The following is a 19,195-nucleotide window of genomic DNA, read 5'->3' as shown; positions in this document are numbered from 1 at the left end:
GGACACGATGCAGTGCTCGACATATTTGCTTGTGTGGTGATCTAAGGTGCAGTGAAACGCTTGAAGTCAGATCAATGAGGTATACCAATGGGCGATTCCTACCCGTTAAAATGCGAGGAATATGAGCAATGACCAGTAAATGTCTTTTATAACCACACGCTTGGCGATATTGACCCAGAACCAAACACGAAAATGTAACCCACACCTTCCCCTCTCATGTTTTGCACTGGAATATCAGCCACGGTCCCACTACCTCGGTTCTGATTCGGTAATCCCGGCTGCGCTCATCCCTCCCAGCGCCCGATATGGACGTCCCCACCCTCCCCGGCGTTAACCCTTTCGCTCTAATTGGTCCCCGTTTCCAGTATGGCGGCGCGGGGCGGAGCCAATCGATGGCGTAGGCAGGGGTGCGCCGGCGCTGCCCGGCACAGTTGCTAATTGATGTGGCTGCTGGCGCATAATGGCCACTAATTATATACCGCTAAATGCAGCGACCGTTCGCCACCTCTGCCGTCCCCCCCCCACCCACACACACATTTCACCCCCTAACGGAAGGAGAGGTGGCGGTTACCGGCCGATTTGCTAAAACAAGAACAGTTTTACACGGGCAACACCCACTTGTGCCCACCGAATCGTGACCGACTAATTTCAACCCCAACCAATTCCAGGCCGATGATGGGAGCCTGATGGAACATTAATTGAACGCAATTATTCACAACGGGTGCTCGGTCCCGGAAGGCTGTCATTTGAAGTGACGGTGACCTATGTCTGCCCCGCTCCCCCCCCCCCCGGCACCTCTGCCGACACCTGCGCTGGCGTGGGTGCCGCACAAAGAGTTTGGGGGGGGCTGCGGCCGGTCGCGGGGGCGGGGCCGGGGGAGGCCGGCCGGCCGATACGGGCCCGGTTGATAAGAGCCGATGGCCTTGGCGAACGGGCTCGGTTGTGGCGATAATTGCGGCTACGCGTTGGACAGAGGCCGGCCGGCCGAGGTACTGACGAGCTTGAGACGCCCGGTGCATTGGAATTATTCAGAAACGGGAGTGGCTTGTGTTGTCAAAGGTAGTGGAATGATTAGAAGGACCCTTTTGCTGTTGAACTTATTTGCAGGATAAATGCTCAATACCTATCAGGAATACCTACCTAAATAGTAAATACCAACCAGTATATGACGCCACTGAACCCAATATTCCCCTAAAAAAGAATATCGTAACTCATAAGTTGGCACCCCTCCCCCCTTTCCACGCCTGCAGCTGGTTTCCCGCCGCCCCACCCACTCCCCTGCCCACCCCTGCCCGGACCCCACCCCAGTGGCCGGGTAATCGGTCCGTTTCTGTCCATGAATGAGTTTAATTGGCGCAGCTTTCATACGGCCCCGCTGGGAGACGGCAGAAAATCGCTCCCTTCCGCAGCGCCCGTTACCGGAAGAGTTCGTAATAACCGCGGCGCGTCGTCAGTTCGGCCCCCAACGGTATCAGGTCGGCCTCCTGCCTGATGTGAAATGAACGCCAAACCCTTCATGGGTCGAAACGATATTTCTTTTGGATACTAAATTTTGTTCAAGTGATTTAATGAACCTCGCCTGCAGTAATACTTTCCGAGAAGATAGGATACCTACACTATCTATTGACTTCCCGACGACTTCGTATTAAATAAGAACGACTTTGCTTCAATCTTGGTCGTGCAGGTTTTCGGCGCGATTTGGCAGCGCTATCATGCAGGTCTTATTGCAGGATTAGGCATGTTTATCTATCATATCATTGTCACCTGAAAGATGTCCATTAGTAGCCGATTGGCGTTCTGAGTGGTTCAGGCATTCACCGCTAAACCTCAAACTAACCCCGGCACGGAGGGCCGGCGTGCCTACCGATTGGCTATCGGAGCTGACTTGCGTGCGCGCTGTTTGCTCAGAGTTTGAAATAAAGCGATAAGCGTGCGCAGCGCACACATGGCCGCGTCTATCGACGAGCACTCGTAAAACCCGTTCGGCCGATACGAGTTTATCGGCGCCCACTCGGGCCGCGTGGAGCGCTGCTGTGTCGTGTGCAGAGTGCCCGACGCCGCGGCTCGGCTGGTCGTCTGTCCGTCTGTCTGTCTGTCTGTCTGTCTGTTGGTGCCCGCCGTCCGTCGTATGCAGATGCACCGCTGGGGTGAGGGAGGGGTCCGGGCGCCGAGGGGAGCCCAGAAATGAACAATGAACCGGTGCCCCCTCGGGCGCAGCGCGCGTTGCCTCTGACGGATACGGCCGACCCAATGGCTGATGGCTGGACGATAAATGACGCCCTCGGACGGGCTAGCTGGCCGCTACACGGGCGCAGAGCGCGGACGGCGCAATGGCTGAGGTGATGGCGGGCCGGGCCGGCCGCGCCGCCGCCGCCGCCGCGCCAGCCCCTGGATAATGGCAGGGGTAATGGATTTCTGGGTGCACGGCAGGCACGTATATGGGATTGGCCAGGCGGGAAATGATCTGCCAAATGCAATGGCGTCCTCGCTCTGATAAGAACCAGCCACCATTGGGGCACCACCGCTTCGGTAGCGTCTGTCTGTCAGCTCTGTTTGTGCCGGAACTGAATGAATGCGAATAACTGCGATAGATTTCCCCGAGTTGCGTCTACTCGCTGGCGAATTTCCGGTACCTTTGTGGTTAGAGTTTTACGGAACGTCTTTTGTCCTTTCAATACCACCCCGAGTAAAATTCCTTTGCGTCGGTTTCAACCAAAAACACGCCTCAAATAAACCCCGTGGCGTTGAAGTTAGTAATACAGCTGTCTTCATAGAACCCGTTTCCCACTGTGAACCACAAAATGCGCCAGCCACCCATCAATATCGCCAATCTGCACCGATCCCTTCACTCCCGAGCGCCGCTCAAAGCTGATTTGACGTCCAGAAACCACCTCCCCGACTGCCGTTTGTTTCGAAGGCCTCCCATTGGCTGCCAACCCGTCCGCGGCGGCCCCGCTGAACCTCCGATTGGCGCGTGTCGATCTCAATCAAAGGGTGCGCGCGCCGGTGTAACCCCCTTTATGCCGGCCGGTTGCGGCGAGCGGTCTGTTTTCCGGCCTGTCTGGCTCCACGTGCCGCCAACCGAGCCCGTCCGCACGGCGCAACGGCTCGCCGAGACTAATTTCGTCCTTTTCAGGCCTGCCCACCCTTTCAGCCGGATGAAATAGGCCGAATTAACCCGACCCCTGACCGAGTGCCCGACAAAGGCGCGCTGTTGTCGGCGACGGGGGAAGGGCCGATAGGGGTGGCGCAGAGGCTCGTGCCGGCCCGCACGCGCCGAGAGGGGACCGCAGCGGCCTTCAGAGGCAGAACGGACTCCGAGAGGCTCCCGGGAATAGACGGAGTGACGTGAGACGGCGGCAGCTTCTGGCATGAGACGACTGTCAACAGGATAGCGTACCAAAGATATAAATGAATCGGTTGAATAATTCTCATGTGTGTGCATAATTGTTGCGATTCTTCCCAGTAAAATCAACTAAAGGCCGCTTGATAGTTTTCTCATAAAAGGTGATAAGAAGGGAGAAGCCCTCATCTTGTAACCCGCTTACCACATGAGCTGAGTGCCCATGGATCTTGCCGACTCACCAGTCACTCTAACCCACTGGCAAACTTACGACCGTGTCCCATCAAGAACCGGTCCCAATTGATCGGCGCAACCCCAGCCCAGCCGCGGGTCCCCGAGTGGTGGCCGTCCTGTCACCCGTTCCCAGCCAGCCGAGATAAATCACGTGGCTCGCGCGCCGGCGCGCGCTGTTAATGCCGTTTTGATGTGGCCGGCCGCCGACTGGGCGTGTGAGGTCTATTGGCGGCCGCTTTTTAACGAGGCCCGCAGCCTGTTGATACAGCGGTGAGTGAGAGTGTGAGTTGAGTGTGAGTTGTTTGACACATGTACGATGAACCGGAGGTGAACAGGGAGGGGGAGGGGGGATGGGAAGACTGAGATCATCGTAAGCCGTCCATTGCCGAACCTGCTGAGAGGAGAGTCAGAGGGAATGAAACAGCGGAGAGAGAGAGAGAGAGAGAGAGAGAGAGAGAGAGAGAGAGAGAGAGAGAGAGAGAGAGAGAGAGAGAGAGAGAGACGACACCGGCTGCTCGCGCTGACCCCGCCGGCATGCCGACAAAACCCGTAATCAGTTAGGTCACACTGGCCTCCGTCTTACCCACACACACCTGCACACACCCACACATACACACAGAGCACACGTCACGGCAGCGCGCACAACTACAGTCACATGACGCGACGACACCACGTAACAGCGTACTGCACGAGCTCCAGCCCCGCGCCGGCGCCGGCCGGGGAACACAGAACACCGGGGAACACCTACTAACTAGACAGAGGACGTGGCGCCGCGGCGCCGGAACCCAGCGTCGTCCTTCTTGAGAACCGCGGGGAAGGCGCAACGAAAATGTTACGTGGCTATGAAAATGGATTGTGTTTTGGAAAACAAGAAAGTGTTTGCATTCAGCCGGTCTGAGCGGGAGGTAGATGCGAAATAACCAAAAGCTGGTGATATCTCAAGAAGTTTTAATATTGCCGTCTTTAAAATGTGATAATTTGTCACCTTTTCACAACTCGACAGGACACAACACTGCAAATGACGTCACGAACAGCTCTAAATACCATTACCCACCCTAACCGCTGGCGGTCTTTTCAACTGCACGTGCCGTACGCGTGTAACGCGCACAGTCCGCGGCGAGCGCACTGACTGTTTTTGACTCCACCTCCCTGAGCGGTTGGAATTGGCTGGCACAGCTCCGCCGAGCGGCTCCGTCCCTGCATTGGAAGCTTCGCTCACACCGCTGAGACTAGGTCTGCTAACTATCTGTATCCAGTGGGAATTTTGTACATAAGAGGGGAGCTGGGAGACGCTACCGCATTTCGATTTTGGCACGTTTTGATGTAGAATTTTACGTTGTTTTCCAATTGAATTATGTGGCTTGAAGTTCTTCAAAGAAATATGATTCAAATGCGCGCCAGGCCCAATCACTTTTTTTTTCTCGAAATTTGAAGCCTCCATCGAAAATGCGCTGCAGCTGAACATTGGCCCGCCACTGAGTCGCTGCTCTCTGTGCTCTGTGCGTGCGCGGCTGGCACCTGTGCGTGGCGGCGCCGCCCGACCGGTGGGAGCGGCGTCCCGCGGGGTGCGGCCACCGGCCGACCGGTCGCGCTCCCACGCACACGCGCGTAACACTTCCGCCCGCGCCAGCAACCGGCGCCGAAAATAGCGCGCGCCGGCCGGGTCAGCGGCCGAGGAGCCACGCGGCCACTTTCACCGCCTGCTGCGTGTGCGTGTGCGTGCCAGGATGCGCGCCACCGTCCTCGAGGCCGGGTGAACAACCTCTCGGCCGGGTGAGCGCCGCCGCGGGCCGCTCGGGTGGCTCGGTGCGGCCCCGGCGCCGGCCGCGTCATCGGCGGCGCGTCACGGCGACAGCAAGTGCCCAAGTCGTGCTGCGGCGCTGATTATTTATTAACGGGTCAGCAGAGAGCCAGAAAGTGCCCTGGGCCTCCCGGTGCTCTGCGAAAAAGCGGCGCCGGAGGCTGCGGCGGCGGCGGCAGTGGCGGCGACGGGTCCCCACGGAGCCGCAGCCGCAGCCGCCACCGCTGCGCCGCTGCCCTGCATATAATGCCCGATCGATTAACTGGCAATACCGTCGGACGCAGAGGGACCAGCCGACCAGCGAGGCACCAGAGAGAGAACGAGAACGCGAACGGGCCGTCAGATCGGCGGCGCACGATGAGTAATGGACGACTGATGGCCGGCGGACCTGGGCCGGGCCGCAGCTGGCCGATGGCGGCCAGCGTCTCCCAACTCCCCGGGGCTCAATCGATACAGCTCGGGGGTGCCGCGGCCGACGCCACCGGCGCATAGGGAAACTGGGGCGAAAATGGCGCGCCGAGTGTCCTTCCACCGCGGAGTGACTGCACCCTAATCAGCAGCCCCAGAAAGGGGCTCGTTCGCGGCTTGATCCCGCTCCCAACCCTGCTCGGAAAACCAGGCGTTCTCAGCCCGCGACTGGTGTGTGAGGTAGAATCTAGGAACATGCGCATCTGTCAACAAAATACCCGTGAATGCGGCAGGGCCGCGGCTGGTTGCAACATCTCTGGTGAAGCTCACGTGTGCGCGAGCTGGGCGCCCGTCTCGGAGAACGTGTCCCGGCTGCTGTCGGCCGAGAAGGCCAGCGAGTCAGGGCGCCGCTCCTCTGGCTCCTCGTCGCTGCCGGTGGCGCGGCGCATGCTGAGGTCCTCCGGCTCGGTCTGCTCGGGCGCGCCGCCGACGCTGACGCCCAGCGCGAACGGCGACGTGACGGTGGATGTGAGCGGCGGCGGCCGCACCAGCCGGCGCGTCTCCTTCTGCTTGCGCTCGCGGCGCCGGTGCTCGTCGACCGGCCGGTCGTCGCTGCTGCCGCCCGAGCGCAGCCGCTCGCCGCTGCTCGCTTCCGAGCGAGTCTCCGAGTCGGCCTCGACGTCCAGCTCGTCGCTGGTGAGCGGCGGCGGTGGCGATCGCTCAGAGCTCAGCAGACCCGCGGGCGGCGGCGAGCGCTCAGAGCTCATCAGGCCGAGTGGCAGCATGGGCAGTACAGGTGCCGGCTCTGACTCCTTCGAGCACTTGTGATGCATCAGGTGGTGGCGACGCCGGAACGTGCCGAAGCAGTTCTCGCACTTGAAGGGTTTCTCACCCTTGTGGATCAGCATGTGTGCCTTGAGCTGGTTGCTGTCGGAGAACTTGGAGTCGCACATTTCGCAGGCGTATGGCCGCTCACCTGTGTGAACCCGCAGGTGTCGCCGGAGGTTCGCCACCTGAACGAACTGTCGATCGCAGTGCGCGCAGTGGTAGGGTTTTTCGCCCGTGTGCAACCGCATGTGCGTCTTCAGGTGGTGGTCTCGAGTGAACCGCTTGTGACATTCCTTGCACTCGAACGGCTTTTCGCCGGTATGCGTGCGTTCGTGGTTCTGCAGCACGTGCTTGTAGCCGAAACTGCGGTTACACACCTGGCAGACGAAGACCTTTTCTCGCCCGCCCTCCTTACCGTTTGTCTTCTTCTCTGATGCCCTGGAGGTGCCGTTGCCCGGAGGCGACCCACTGTTTGGAGACGGCGAGGTTCCTCCGGCCAGCTCCTGAGGTAGAGAGTAGGGTCCCAGCAGGCCGGAGCCGGGCTGCTGGAAGGTGCTGCTGGTCACCGCCGGCTCAGCCTTGGGCGACGTCTGGATACCAGAGTCATCCAGCTTGGCCGGGTGCGGCAGGCCCGGCGAGCCGCCCAGGAACCTGGCCGCGTTACTCTGCGCGGCCAGTTTGGACCAGGCCAGCAGCGCCTCCCGCTGCTGGAAGCCCAGCAGCTGCCCGGGGGTGGTGTGTGGCGGTGGCGGCGCTAGGTGCGGTGGCAGCCGTCCCCCGGCCGCCGACGCTGGCCCCAGCAGCGCCTGCTGGTACTGCATGTGGCTGGCCTGCTGGGCGGCCAGGCTGGCCATGAGCGCCGCCTGGAGGGCGGCCGGCGGCAGCAGGCCGCTGTGCTGGCCCAGCAGACCGAGGTGGGCGGCCGGCAGGTGCTGCAGCAGACCCAGGTCGGGCAGCGGCCCCGGCGGCGGGCTGCTGGCGCCCGGCCGGCCCGACTCTGTCTCCATGGCGGGGGCCTCCTCCTTCATACCGCCACCGGATGGTGTCGGTCCCGAGCTGCCGGCACACAGAAACGGACACAGGGCGTCAGTGGCAGCCAGTCCCGAGCTGCCGGTACACAGAAACAGCACAGAGCGTCAGTGGCAGCCAGTCTCGAGCTGCCGGCACACAGAAACAGCACAGAGCGTCAGTACTCAGTGGCAGCCAGTCCCGAGCTGCGGGCACACAGAAACAGCACAGGGCGTCTAGGATGGCGCCCTTACCCCGCTGGGACCGGTCCAGAGCTGCGGGCCCAGAGGCATATTGCGCCAGCGGTGCCAGCGGTGCCTTAGAACGACATTGCCAGTTCTAAGTATCTTTACCTCCTGCCTCACATAAGCTGATGCTGCTGGAGATCGTACGCACTACGCAGAACGAGTCCTGCGTGCAATAATCGAAACTCGATTGTTCCAAAGCAGCTCGTCTTTCTTTCCCGTGTCGCTCTGCTATTGTCTCGCCTTCTACCAAAGCAGCTTACCGCCGCAGGGCAACCACAATTGATCCCTTGTGCGGCTGCCTATCGGGCTTCCAAAGCTCTGGTTTACGCTATAGGAAGCCCTCGGCGGGTGTCACTGGGGAGCCACCCCAGGGCGAATCAGTACGGCCATCACCCGTCACAATATAGCCGTATAGGTGGTGCATAGAAGCCCGATCGAGGTGGGAGGGGCAAAAACACCAGAAGCCCAACAGAGGTGGGGAGAGAAGACAATCCGATTATTGGGGAAGGCCGCCAGATCGCGAGTGGTGGTGCGGCAGACAATATTTCGCCCGCTCTTGTGGCCCCGCTGGAAACTGATGCTATGGCCAGAAAAATGGGATTTATGTGAGTGACCGATAGGATTTGGAATGAGATAGATGGGCTACCGAATGGAAAATATAGATGTATCCGGTAGAGATATATGTAGCGTTGAGATGCGTTAATAATAAACAATCGCCTGGTGTGTGGCTGAATAGGCAGCACCTCGCGATCCCACCGCTTGATTCTAGATATTTTTATATAGTTATTTATTTATTTATTTATTTATTTATTTATTTATTTAATAATTATGCTACCTTAGCCTCCTGCAATAACTGACCCGACCCGACAGTGATCCTGGTTCATAGGTCACATAGCGCAATGTAGACCAAGTCCAATAGAAATTTGTGTCCAATTAAACGATGAGTTGTTTGCAGTGAGCATGGTCGGCAATAAATGCCAGTAATATCTGGTATCCGGTTTGATGTTGAGCAACGGGTCCGGGAGGGGTTTTATTGGCTCACAGCTGACACGATTGCTTCTTGGCCGAGCGCTCAGTAACGACGTTCCTTATCCTCTCTACCGACCCGGTTTTTCGTCCGTACAAATATAACCTCAGATGAGTTGCAGGCTGCAAGGCTTCCGAGACAGCGGGATAATGCAATAAAAGTCCATCTTCAACGAAAAATGGAGCTCCAAAGCGACAACACACCATCTGATTTGGAACGATTGACTTGAGATGGAAGTCCTGCAGCCAACAGAAGAACGTAATCAATTCTTTGCAGCTAGAGGGAAGGACTTTTTGCGGGACATTGAAAAATACAGTCCAACTCTCACGTTAAACTCGCTTCGATAACTGTGTACTCAAGATGATAGAAGCTCATGTTCGGATTCTTAGTTCATAGATGGAGAGAAATTCTTAAACCGCCAGAGCCGAAAACATGTTTATTTACAATTCGGATGGGTGACGACTTTAAAGGTCTGCGTTTATGCCATTTTAACTGGCGTATTTTTTGCCACAAAAAAATTCATTCCATTTCAATTTCCGCTTGGGTGTCTTTGCATAACACACTGATTATGCTATTTAAATTATCAACGCGCAAATATTTTTTGAAGCAAATCTCGAGCAGCAGATACTGTCTCTGTGACCCACTGGGCTGGCTCCCGTCTCCGGTCGCCCGGGGCTCTATCTCATTCTGCAGTCTCATCACGCTTCTAGCGTCCACCCCTGCTGGTCACCGACCATCCAGCCCCCTCCCCTCCCCTCCCCTACTCCAGCCGGCAGCCATAATTAACTCACCCTGCCGACCAATCGGCGCGGCGCTGCATCCGGCCGGCGCCCGTGATTGGTGCGACGGGTCTATGCAAATCAGAAGGGGTGACGGTGCCCTCGCAACGCATAACAACGCGCGCTGACAGCCGGCCCCGGGTCGCCGAGGGGGTTAATGGCATTCAAACATGGCTGTGCGCTCGCGCGCGCGCGCGCGGCGTCGGTAATCTGGCGCGCTTTGTCGCCGGCCGTGGAGGTGTGACGCGCGTGATGAAAGGCTCCGGTCGGCGCGGCGCCGGGGGACGCCGGACCACATTTGAATACGGCCGGCCGGCAGCTGAAATGAGTACCGGCCGGGTGGGGTCTGCCGGCCGATTGGGGAGAGGGGCCGGATGGAGCCCGTGGCGTCCGAAGCGGGTCTGGTGATGGTTACCGGTCACCAGCCGGCGCCCGCGCTGGTGACGGCGGTGATTAGATTAATTCGGTGTGATTAGGACACCAGGCAGTTGATTACATTATATTGTGGGGTAAGTTCACACTGAACAGCAGCACAAGACACGCCTAATGACGAGCCCCATGGCAAGAACTAACCCTACTAAATAAGATGCGCTACGAATCACGATCCTCTTCAGCATATGTAGACCTCGCCATCTCCCATTGCACTCCCCATAGAGTCACTGTCCATGGGGCGAGTCAGTGTGACCGTTTAGACGACAGGACACCGTAGCGACGCGCCAGGTGCCCGCCGCCGCCGCCGCCCGCGCAGACCCGGGACCACCACAAAGCATCCCGCGCTGGCCGGCGCGGAGCTCTGAACGCGCTGTATGAATCCGACTGCCGGGGTAGCCGTTGTTCCATGACAGTCCCCGGTCTCAATGACTATTGGCTGTCGCTATTCGGGGCTGTCTATCGATGGAGGCCGTGTTTCGTGGAATTCGGAATCTGTAGACCACACAACAGCTCATGAGCGTCTTATGTACTGTTCCCCTCACTTCGCCAGGGAAAGGTTTGGCTAACTGATTTGGTTAATCATTCAAGTAGCTCGAGTTCTGTGGCGGTTTTCGGTCGCGTGTGATCGGCGTTTGGCGCGCGCCGTGCGCTGCGGCGGTGGCACGCTGGGCAAGGTCAGGCCGCCGTCTCAATACACTGGCCCGCCGTCTCAATACACTGGTCCTCCGTGGTCGCGGGATGGACATTAATCACCTGTGCCAAGACGGTGCCGGCGCAGCTGCCGCGTCACAATCGTCGGCACGCTCTGACGTCAAAATGTGACACATCACATCACACTGGAGACCAAGTTACGAGTGTAGTGCCGGGGTGGGACGGGTAAGGGTGCGGACGAATGACCTCAACTGGAGACCAAGCAACAAAACTAATGGATAGTATAATTTCAATTCATTCAAAGTAAATCAAGATGAATTTAACTTTGAACTAATGCCATAAGATATTTTATTGCTCCAGCCGCTGCAAAAGAATCGTGACTCATTTACCGATTTTTCCAATTTCCTACCAAATAATGCAACAATTGTATCTACAGATGCGATAATATCATGCATAAAATTTCCATTAATCTGAAAAAAAAATTTTCCAACGAAGCGGCACGCCATATTCCTTTCTCTCGGCTCTGTTACATTTCCCAAACGCCGGCGCGGGACGCGGGGCAGCTGCCTGCCACCCGCACCCCATTCCATTAGCCCGCTGCCCAGTATCGGTTTGAATCGAATCCATGTCGACTGTTGGGTAGAAATACATCCATCTTGCCAAACATTAGCACAGTGCCGGCCGCGGAAGCCCGTATGAAAGCGGGGGCGCCGCGGCGTGCGTCCGGCGGCGGCGGCGGTGGTGAAGAGGTCCCACCTGCAGTCGGGCCGGCCGGTCGGCCAGGGGACCGCCTTACCGGCCGCCGGGCAGTGGCCACACCTGGTGCCCGCGCACCGAGGACCCTCCGGGACCCGGGAGATGGGCGCCTGGGGAGACGGCAGGGAGAGAGAGAGAGAGAGAGAGAGAGAGAGAGAGAGAGAGAGAGAGAGAGAGAGAGAGAGAGAGAGAGAGAGAGAGAGAGAGAGAGAGAGAGAGAAATGGGAGGAAGGAAAAGAAGGAGGGAGAACAAACATAAAAGCAGGCTGGAAGAAAAGTACACGGAAGGAACCACCTCAGGTTAGAAAGAAATATGCAGAACGTGCCTGCCAATGATTATACATTTTATTGAGAAGTGCGGTACAGTTCAGCATTTAGCGCAAATAAGAAATGCTTTCTATCGAGAATAAGAATCAGATATGTTGAAAATTAAATTAATTAACTAAGCTAAATATTATTTTTTAGACAGCTTATGAGTACTTTCGAATGTGCGCGTATTGCGTATCCATTCCGACCACATCCCAGGACACATCCCAGATCCCCAGCCATCCCAGGACACCTATCCCAAGAGGTATTGATATTTCCATTTCTGTGTCTGGCGGAATAATTTCGGCTCGCGCCCATGTCCTTTCGGTGGGCGATGGTGGTGCGTTTCCTTCATATCACCGGAGTGGCCGCCATCAGTGTATGCGCGCCACTGCCGCCGCGCCACTATTGTCGGCCATCCGTCATGGCATCGGGGTTCGGTGACGGCCGGCGGGGGTGGCGGCGGGGAGGAGATGGGGGAGGGGGGCGGCGGAGGGAGGCCCAAACGGCAGCAATGGCGACGGCAGGCCAAAGGCATCAGTGAGATGTGGATCCAAGTAGATGGAGGAGCGTATGTAGATTGTAGATACGGCGGCGGCGGCGGCGGCGGCTGGCGGTCGGGCAGTGGGGAGGCTGAGGACCACCAACCCTCCCCGATCCCTCCCCGTTGGGAGGAGGTGGCTGAGGGCCCTCCCCGACCCCTCCCCGTTCGGCAGATGAGCGGCGTAACGACGCGGAAACCCGCCACGGCCGAATCACGGCCGGAAGACAAACGCGGCGCACCGGGTAGTCTGAATGGCGCAGTCGGCCACCGCGCCGCCATCGCACCTCATTAAGCGTGCCCTCTCGCCCCCTCCCGGAGGACCCCTGCTGCAGCCCCCCCCCCCCCGTGGAGTAGGCTGGATCACTTTGGGACGGATGCGTGTGCACGCATTCCGTAATGAATAACGAGGTGATACGTGATGTAAGACATGGTGACGGACGATCAAAGTTGAGCTCAAATGAGTTCAAAATGCGCGACACTGAATGGAATTGTTTTTGATTGATATTTCACGGCTATCTTCAATGGATCTTGAGTTGTAATGCAATGTCAAATCAATATTTGTCGCTGGAGTTAACTTTCGTACATTGTTTCCTTTTTTACATTTTTTATATTTTACACATTTTTATAACCCCGCAGCCCGCACCGTCGCCTCGCAACAGCCCGCCAAAGAGAAGTGACGCGTTACATACGTACAGACGTTTTGATTTTTATATAGGCAAATGTTGCGAACCAATCATATCAAACACAAGTCAATCGAAGATGGGGCAAATCCTATGTATCGCTTGTGGGTGTCGCCCGCCGGTGCCTGCGACGCTGGGTATTCCCTGAGAAGCATTTCTGCGATGATTGACCGGGGGTTCCCGTGTGACGTACCGAGAGGTTGGCAAGCATAAAGAAGTCGCTCGTCTTTGATTACACCCGGTGTTCCCGGATCCACTCGGCTCTGCAGCTCGTTCAAGGGCTTCTGTGTGTATTGATGCGGGCATAAGAAACGTTTTTGCCGGCATTTACCACTGCCCAGTGAGCGAACTTCCATGTCTCTCATCTCCCTAGCAAACATTGGATTTTAAAGAAAAACAAACCATGACACCCATCTGTTCAACACTGTCTCACTTTGATGAGCATGTTACGAGTACATCACTGGTTGTCTCACTGGCTACTGTGCCTCGTCAGTCGGTCCGTGCAGCCCTGGTCGTCCGTTATTTCCAACAATCACCCGGATCGACTGGCTGCGAGGCGAGATACCATTGTGGCGCAGCCATGCGCCGCCGCTCGCCGCCGCTGTGCCCCGAGGGGAGAGGGGTCGCGCGGAGAGTCGGCCGACGTCTCCCTCCTTCCCGAGAGAGGAGCTCGGGACAGAGGGAGAGACTTGGGATCAGATCCGCCAGAGAGCCGCACAGGCAGGAGACGTGTATGGTGAGATGCTGGTCAGTATTGGAGCGGGGGGGGGGGGGGCGCTTCCCGGGAGGGAGCTGGCTGGGAGGGACGGCCTGTCGCCGGTCAACCGTCCCCTGCAGGAAGGGCTCACGTTTCTCCCTCTCTGTCCCAGAAGGAGCGCGCAGCCTCTCTGCGCCTCCGATCGATACGTCTTATTACTGTTTAGTGAGGACGCTAGCGGTGGCGGCGGCGGCGGCGGCGGCGGCGGCCGAGTGCCCCAGATGTGGGGTCGATATTGCCCACCCGCCCCCGTCGCCGCCGCCGCCGGGTGGGCGTCGGCAGCGTCGCCCAATCGACGGAGCCGGGAGCACTCCTCTCGCCACAGCTCAATGGCGCTGGAGGGTGGATCGGTCGCAGAGCTGCGATTCAGCCATGACACTTTCTTTGAGAAGGTATTTGGGAGAATTCAATATTACATCGCCTCTTGTGATATTTACTGTAGATGCATTGCTTATTCGCATACAATTGGTATTAACTGCCAAAATTCACTTTCGGGAGCGCATATCTTGAATCACAGTTGAACAATCACAACAATCACGGAAGTGTGACTTTCAGAGACCTGAAACTTCTTTTCATATTTTTGCATTTTCATTTATACATTACAAGCTTTCTAAGGACCTTATTTCATTATGTAGTCAAACACAGAATGCATTGCATAATGGCAATGCTATCATACATTATTCAGATTGATTCGTAATAGATAAATCCGCTCTAGTCATGCGGGTTTGAGTTGGGATAAACCAGCCGCTCTATTACAGTTCTGAACCACTTGGGCCGCCGCCGCACTATGGTTGGAAACGGCCTCACGGATGGCCGTGGGCAATTTCGGAATATATGTATATTTGGGGTGTCATTCTGTTGGAAATTGATGGAATGTTTTGAATTGGGCAGAAAAAATTATTTAGTTGCGCATTTAGTCTCCATTATTGTACGTGGAATCGGGAGTTTCTGATAGTGGCTTTTTGGTGCGCCGTCAAAGGTTTAAACAACCGCGCTGGTGATAGCATGTGGAGTACCTCCATGACGTTGTAAAACTGGATTATTATATATCAAAATAATCCTTGTTATGTTGGCTATCGAGTGGAGTGACTCTTTTTCCCATGCGTGTTCAAAATCAGGAACGGCATTGCATTCTGTTTGCAGTGTCACCACAGCAATATTTGCAAAATTACGTTTATGTTTCATTGGACATACAAAAAGTTCTCCATCGACCTCCATTGAGCTTTTTGGCAGAATAAATCTCTGTTCAATTCTGCGTAAGGGGAACGTAAAAGCAGACTGCGCACTTGTGCGCAAAATCGTCCGTGAAGCTTTATCTCCCGAGGCGTACCTACCCGTCGCTTCGTTAGCACCAGGTCGGCTCGTCAGTCTTGCAATCGATTATCCTTATAAATAATGGTAAGAAGCAGGGTTGCGGAGTCGTGGTGGCGCCAAATCCGACTCCGACTACGACTCCGACTCCTGACTCGTTGCCATGACTCCGGCCGACTCTGTCTCCGACTCTGGACCCCTGCCAGTGTTTCGGAGTCGTGATGGAGCTGTTCCGATTCGGACCGACTCCGACTTCCACTGCGGGCTCCTGACTGACCCCGACTCCGACTCCGACTCCTGGCTCGTTGCCACGACTCTGGGCGACTCTGACTCCGACTCCGACTCTGACTCCGACTCTGACTTCGACTCCGCACCCCTCGTGAGAAGTAACTGCTCGCCCCTGCACCTGGTGTATGGATATCGTGCAAACGTGTATGGATATCCTGGAGTATGGATATGGATATCCACCGACAGAGCAGACATACAGACATGCTGTAAACGCCATTACACTGCCAATACCATGGCAAATCAAATGGCTATCTATGGTTTTTGATCATCGTTCTACATTTTCCAAAATCTTGAACTGAATGTTGGCAATTTCTCGTGACTACTTCACGACCATGATGCATGCATTTCTGAAATTGATCTTTTTCAACCAGCCACGTACTCGTATGATAAAATGAATGTCACCATCGTGTTCTACGCCCAAAAGTACCCATAAAACATGTGTCATGCATGGGCTGCGAATAGGTACCAGTTTTAATTTTCGGGGTTATGTGCTTACCTGATTGACCTGACTTTGGCCCTGGCCAGTGGCCTATGTTTGACTGACCCCTACATTGATCTGACACTCTTTTAGCACTTATATGAAGGGTTGTGACAGTTGTGACAGTTGTGACAGATTGTTTAGGACCAACTGATGACTGAATTTATTTAGGACCAACTGATGACGATATAATCGAAACGCGAAACGCGAGGCACCGATTGCGAGGTTCTAAAGTCCATGCTACTGAAAGCCCGATTTCAAGTGTTTGACCTGACCTTGACCCGACCTCTGACCTCGAAATTCAGCTTTAAAGTATTCATGTGAATCGTCTCGTCGCGTTCTTCTTTCGTTTGCCGCGCCTCGTGCGTTTCGCTGCGCCTATTTGTTCGCGAGTTATCGGCTGGGGGCGTTGAACGCCCCCCCCCCCGGCAAACGGCGGATGGGGAAGTACCCCAGCAACTGCCGGGTTAATCTGACGCATATTTTGTCATTTGATCGTCATTTTATTTCTTACTTTTTTGCCCAATCTAAAAAAAAAATCATCAATACTCTTTCTCCAAATTTTTGACCCTTTATGACCAATAGTAAGACACTGTGCGTCACTACGTTGATATTTCTCGCCCTAAAGCATAACAACAATATCCATTCAGTAATAGCAGTATTCAAAACATGTTCAAAATGCCTCACGATATCGATAACATAACGAAAGACATAGGCGACTTATAACATACTTGCAATGATGACGTCACACACGCGTGCTGTGACGTGACCTCGTCATTTCTGAGTTACTGTATGATGCACGAAAGACACTGGTATACCTATGCAAAGTTTCATCGCAGTCGGTCTACGCATTAACAAGTTATGGACAAAACATTTTTTCGCGTTGACCCCCGGCCATCCGTGAGGCCGTTTCCAACCATAGTGCGCCGGCGCGCAGAACACGTGGTTTTTGACGGTCCGGCGAGGCGTGCCCTTGAACTTGGCCGCGCCGCCGGCCGTGCCCGCCAATAAGCGCGCCTTTCGGCCGTACTCCGCGCCGCCGCGCGCCAGCCTCGTGGGTCGTGACGTCACGCGGGGTACGGTGGGAGGCAGAGCGCCGACTCAGCACGGCGGGCGGATGGGGTGGCGGCTGTTGTGGACGGGTGTCCACTGTCCGCCCACCACCGCAGTCCGAGGCTGCGTTACGGAGGACATGGTGACCAGATATAAAAGTGGAAGGTTCTTTTTTGATCGGGGAGAAAATATGAACATGTTAGGATAGTTGAATGGAGATCACAAAATGACTATAGAATGGTAAGTCTGCCGTTTAGTTCTCACCATGTCGTGCAATGGATTTCGCATGGCGGCGAAGCTTCCGATGCGCATTAGACCGGGAGCGCAGTTGGGCGGAGACCGGTCATACCCAGGCCGTCCCGGGTCGGTCCCATCATCCGTCCCTCCCCCACCGATTCCCCTGAAACCTGCTCCGGCTGGGACCGCCCAGCTCTCGGGCCCGTTTCGGAGGCTCTTATGTTGGCGAGCGCCGCCGGTAGGAAGGGGAGTCACTCGGCGGCCACCACTGGACCACGGCGCCGCAAGGTCAGCCCCAAGGTCACGGCTGCCGACCGGCCGCGCACTGGTCCACCCCACCCCGGTCGGCGGGTAGGTATGCTGAGGAGCGCCGACGCAGCTGGGCTAGCTGACCCCGTCCGGCGCATATGTGCCGAGTGTGTGCAGAAGGACACGCACACAGACGCACAATACCACCCGCGGCATGAAAACGCCATATGGCGGACCCACTAGGACCTACACACAGGGATCAGAAACGAGAACCGAAATCTGGCTGACAGAAGTCGGTTGCATAGCGAGGCCCTCAATGAAATGAAAAAATGGATTATTGAAGCGATATGAATCATTCAAAGAATGTCCACTTCCTTGAAAGCTAAAATAAGGCTTCATCATCATCCGTGAGAGCATTTTCTGCGATGTCACAACAGTATAACTCTAGCCATGTATGTATCAGAGCTACTTCCGCTCCTCCAACCGAGCACGATCCTGGGCACTGGGGGATTCCGTCCCCACAATCCGCTCCAGCCAATCCAATACGGATGACAGCAGCGGCGGCGGCGGCGGTGGGGAACAGGCGCGGTCGCACAGGACTCCTCTGTCCCCTCTCTCCGTATCTCTCTCGGGTGCCGGCTCTGTCGGTGTCGGCGCCACCCTCGCAGTGGCTCCGCGAGCAGCCATTGATTGCCGCGAGGGGTGGCGGACCGGGGTAGGGAGGGGAGGGGTGGGAGGACACTGCCGGGCAGGAGGGGAGGACAGTCACCGAGAGCGGAAACACAGCCCGTGACTGAGCCGTTTCGGTGGGTGCCGGGCCCAGTCTTACGTCTCCCCAATATAATGCCTGGTGATCTGTGGTGGAGTTTGGAAGGGCGTCCACCGAGAGTTTACTTGAAACATTAAAAAGGCAGAACCATACAGTCTATGAACATGACGTCATGTCTAATTAAAAAGCCATACTACACACCAAAAGCGAAAACACAAATGAATGGGGTGAAGCACATTGCAAACCGCTCTACAAGTTAATTCTTCGTTTGATGATACGGCCGACTGTCATCCGATTCTCCCATCCCTCATTCATGCCTTCAACTCTCAGCGGTAAGAAGAGTTCGTACTCTAGACACAGAATTGCACCGATCCGAGAGTTATCCATGGGTTATCCGCTGGCAGCCGAGTCGTGCAGGGTGACTGGCGCCGTGCGCGTCTGTGTGTCCGAGGGTCCTATCTTAGTGGGTCGATTGGGTTGGCTCAGTCATCGGCCGGTGAACGATAAGACGAGTTTCAGTCCACCGAGACAGGTAACACCCGACGGAAGGCGCCAGCCAGCTCCACTTATCATAGCTCAAACAAAGCGCAGCGGTCGGGTGTGGCGCAGTTCAGCACCTTTTGAAAAAGCCCAGTGCCCCGGTGCCGCTTTATCAATGTACCGAGGCCGTCGCTACTAAATCCCAGCTATCTTATGACACATATATCGAAGTTGGAAAGAAAGGCTAATTTACAAGTGGTACATACCCCGTCATTTCAGTCGTTTTTCCAGCAGGGTATTTTCTCAGATATCACCGGCATTTGTTCTTTTGGCATAAATTTCACTTAATGCTTTTTCTAGCATTCAATCTAACACAAGCTGTCAAATGTAATGATACTCGTAAGGCAAAGGATAACGTTCAGCTTCGTGTTTCTGACGTGCTACAGCAAGCTCTTCGATAAATCACTTTGAAATCACACACAGCATGCCGGTATCACAATGGGCCGTCACTGGTCCGGGCAGCCCGCT

General features: G+C 55.9%; 1 protein-coding gene across 1 annotated transcript in view; it reads right to left on the bottom strand.

The window, feature by feature from the left end:
* Window positions 1-1,308: 1,308 nt before the first annotated feature.
* Window positions 1,309-19,195, bottom strand: part of LOC122394076 (protein krueppel-like) — a 38,214-nt gene continuing 20,327 nt past the window's right edge. Inside the window, exon 3 of the mRNA XM_043390657.1 lies at window positions 1,309-7,670. Within this exon, the coding sequence (XP_043246592.1) occupies window positions 6,113-7,642 (1,530 nt within the window). The 5' untranslated portion in view covers window positions 7,643-7,670 and the 3' untranslated portion in view covers window positions 1,309-6,112. The remainder of the gene's footprint in view (window positions 7,671-19,195) is intronic.

Source organism: Amphibalanus amphitrite, unplaced genomic scaffold (assembly GCF_019059575.1).
Source record: "Amphibalanus amphitrite isolate SeventyFive unplaced genomic scaffold, NRLGWU_Aamphi_draft 000571F_arrow, whole genome shotgun sequence".
NCBI classification, from domain to species: Eukaryota; Metazoa; Arthropoda; class Thecostraca; order Balanomorpha; family Balanidae; genus Amphibalanus; species Amphibalanus amphitrite.
The sequence above is the reverse complement of the archived record's forward strand: the minus strand, read 5'-3'. Positions and strand labels throughout refer to the sequence as shown.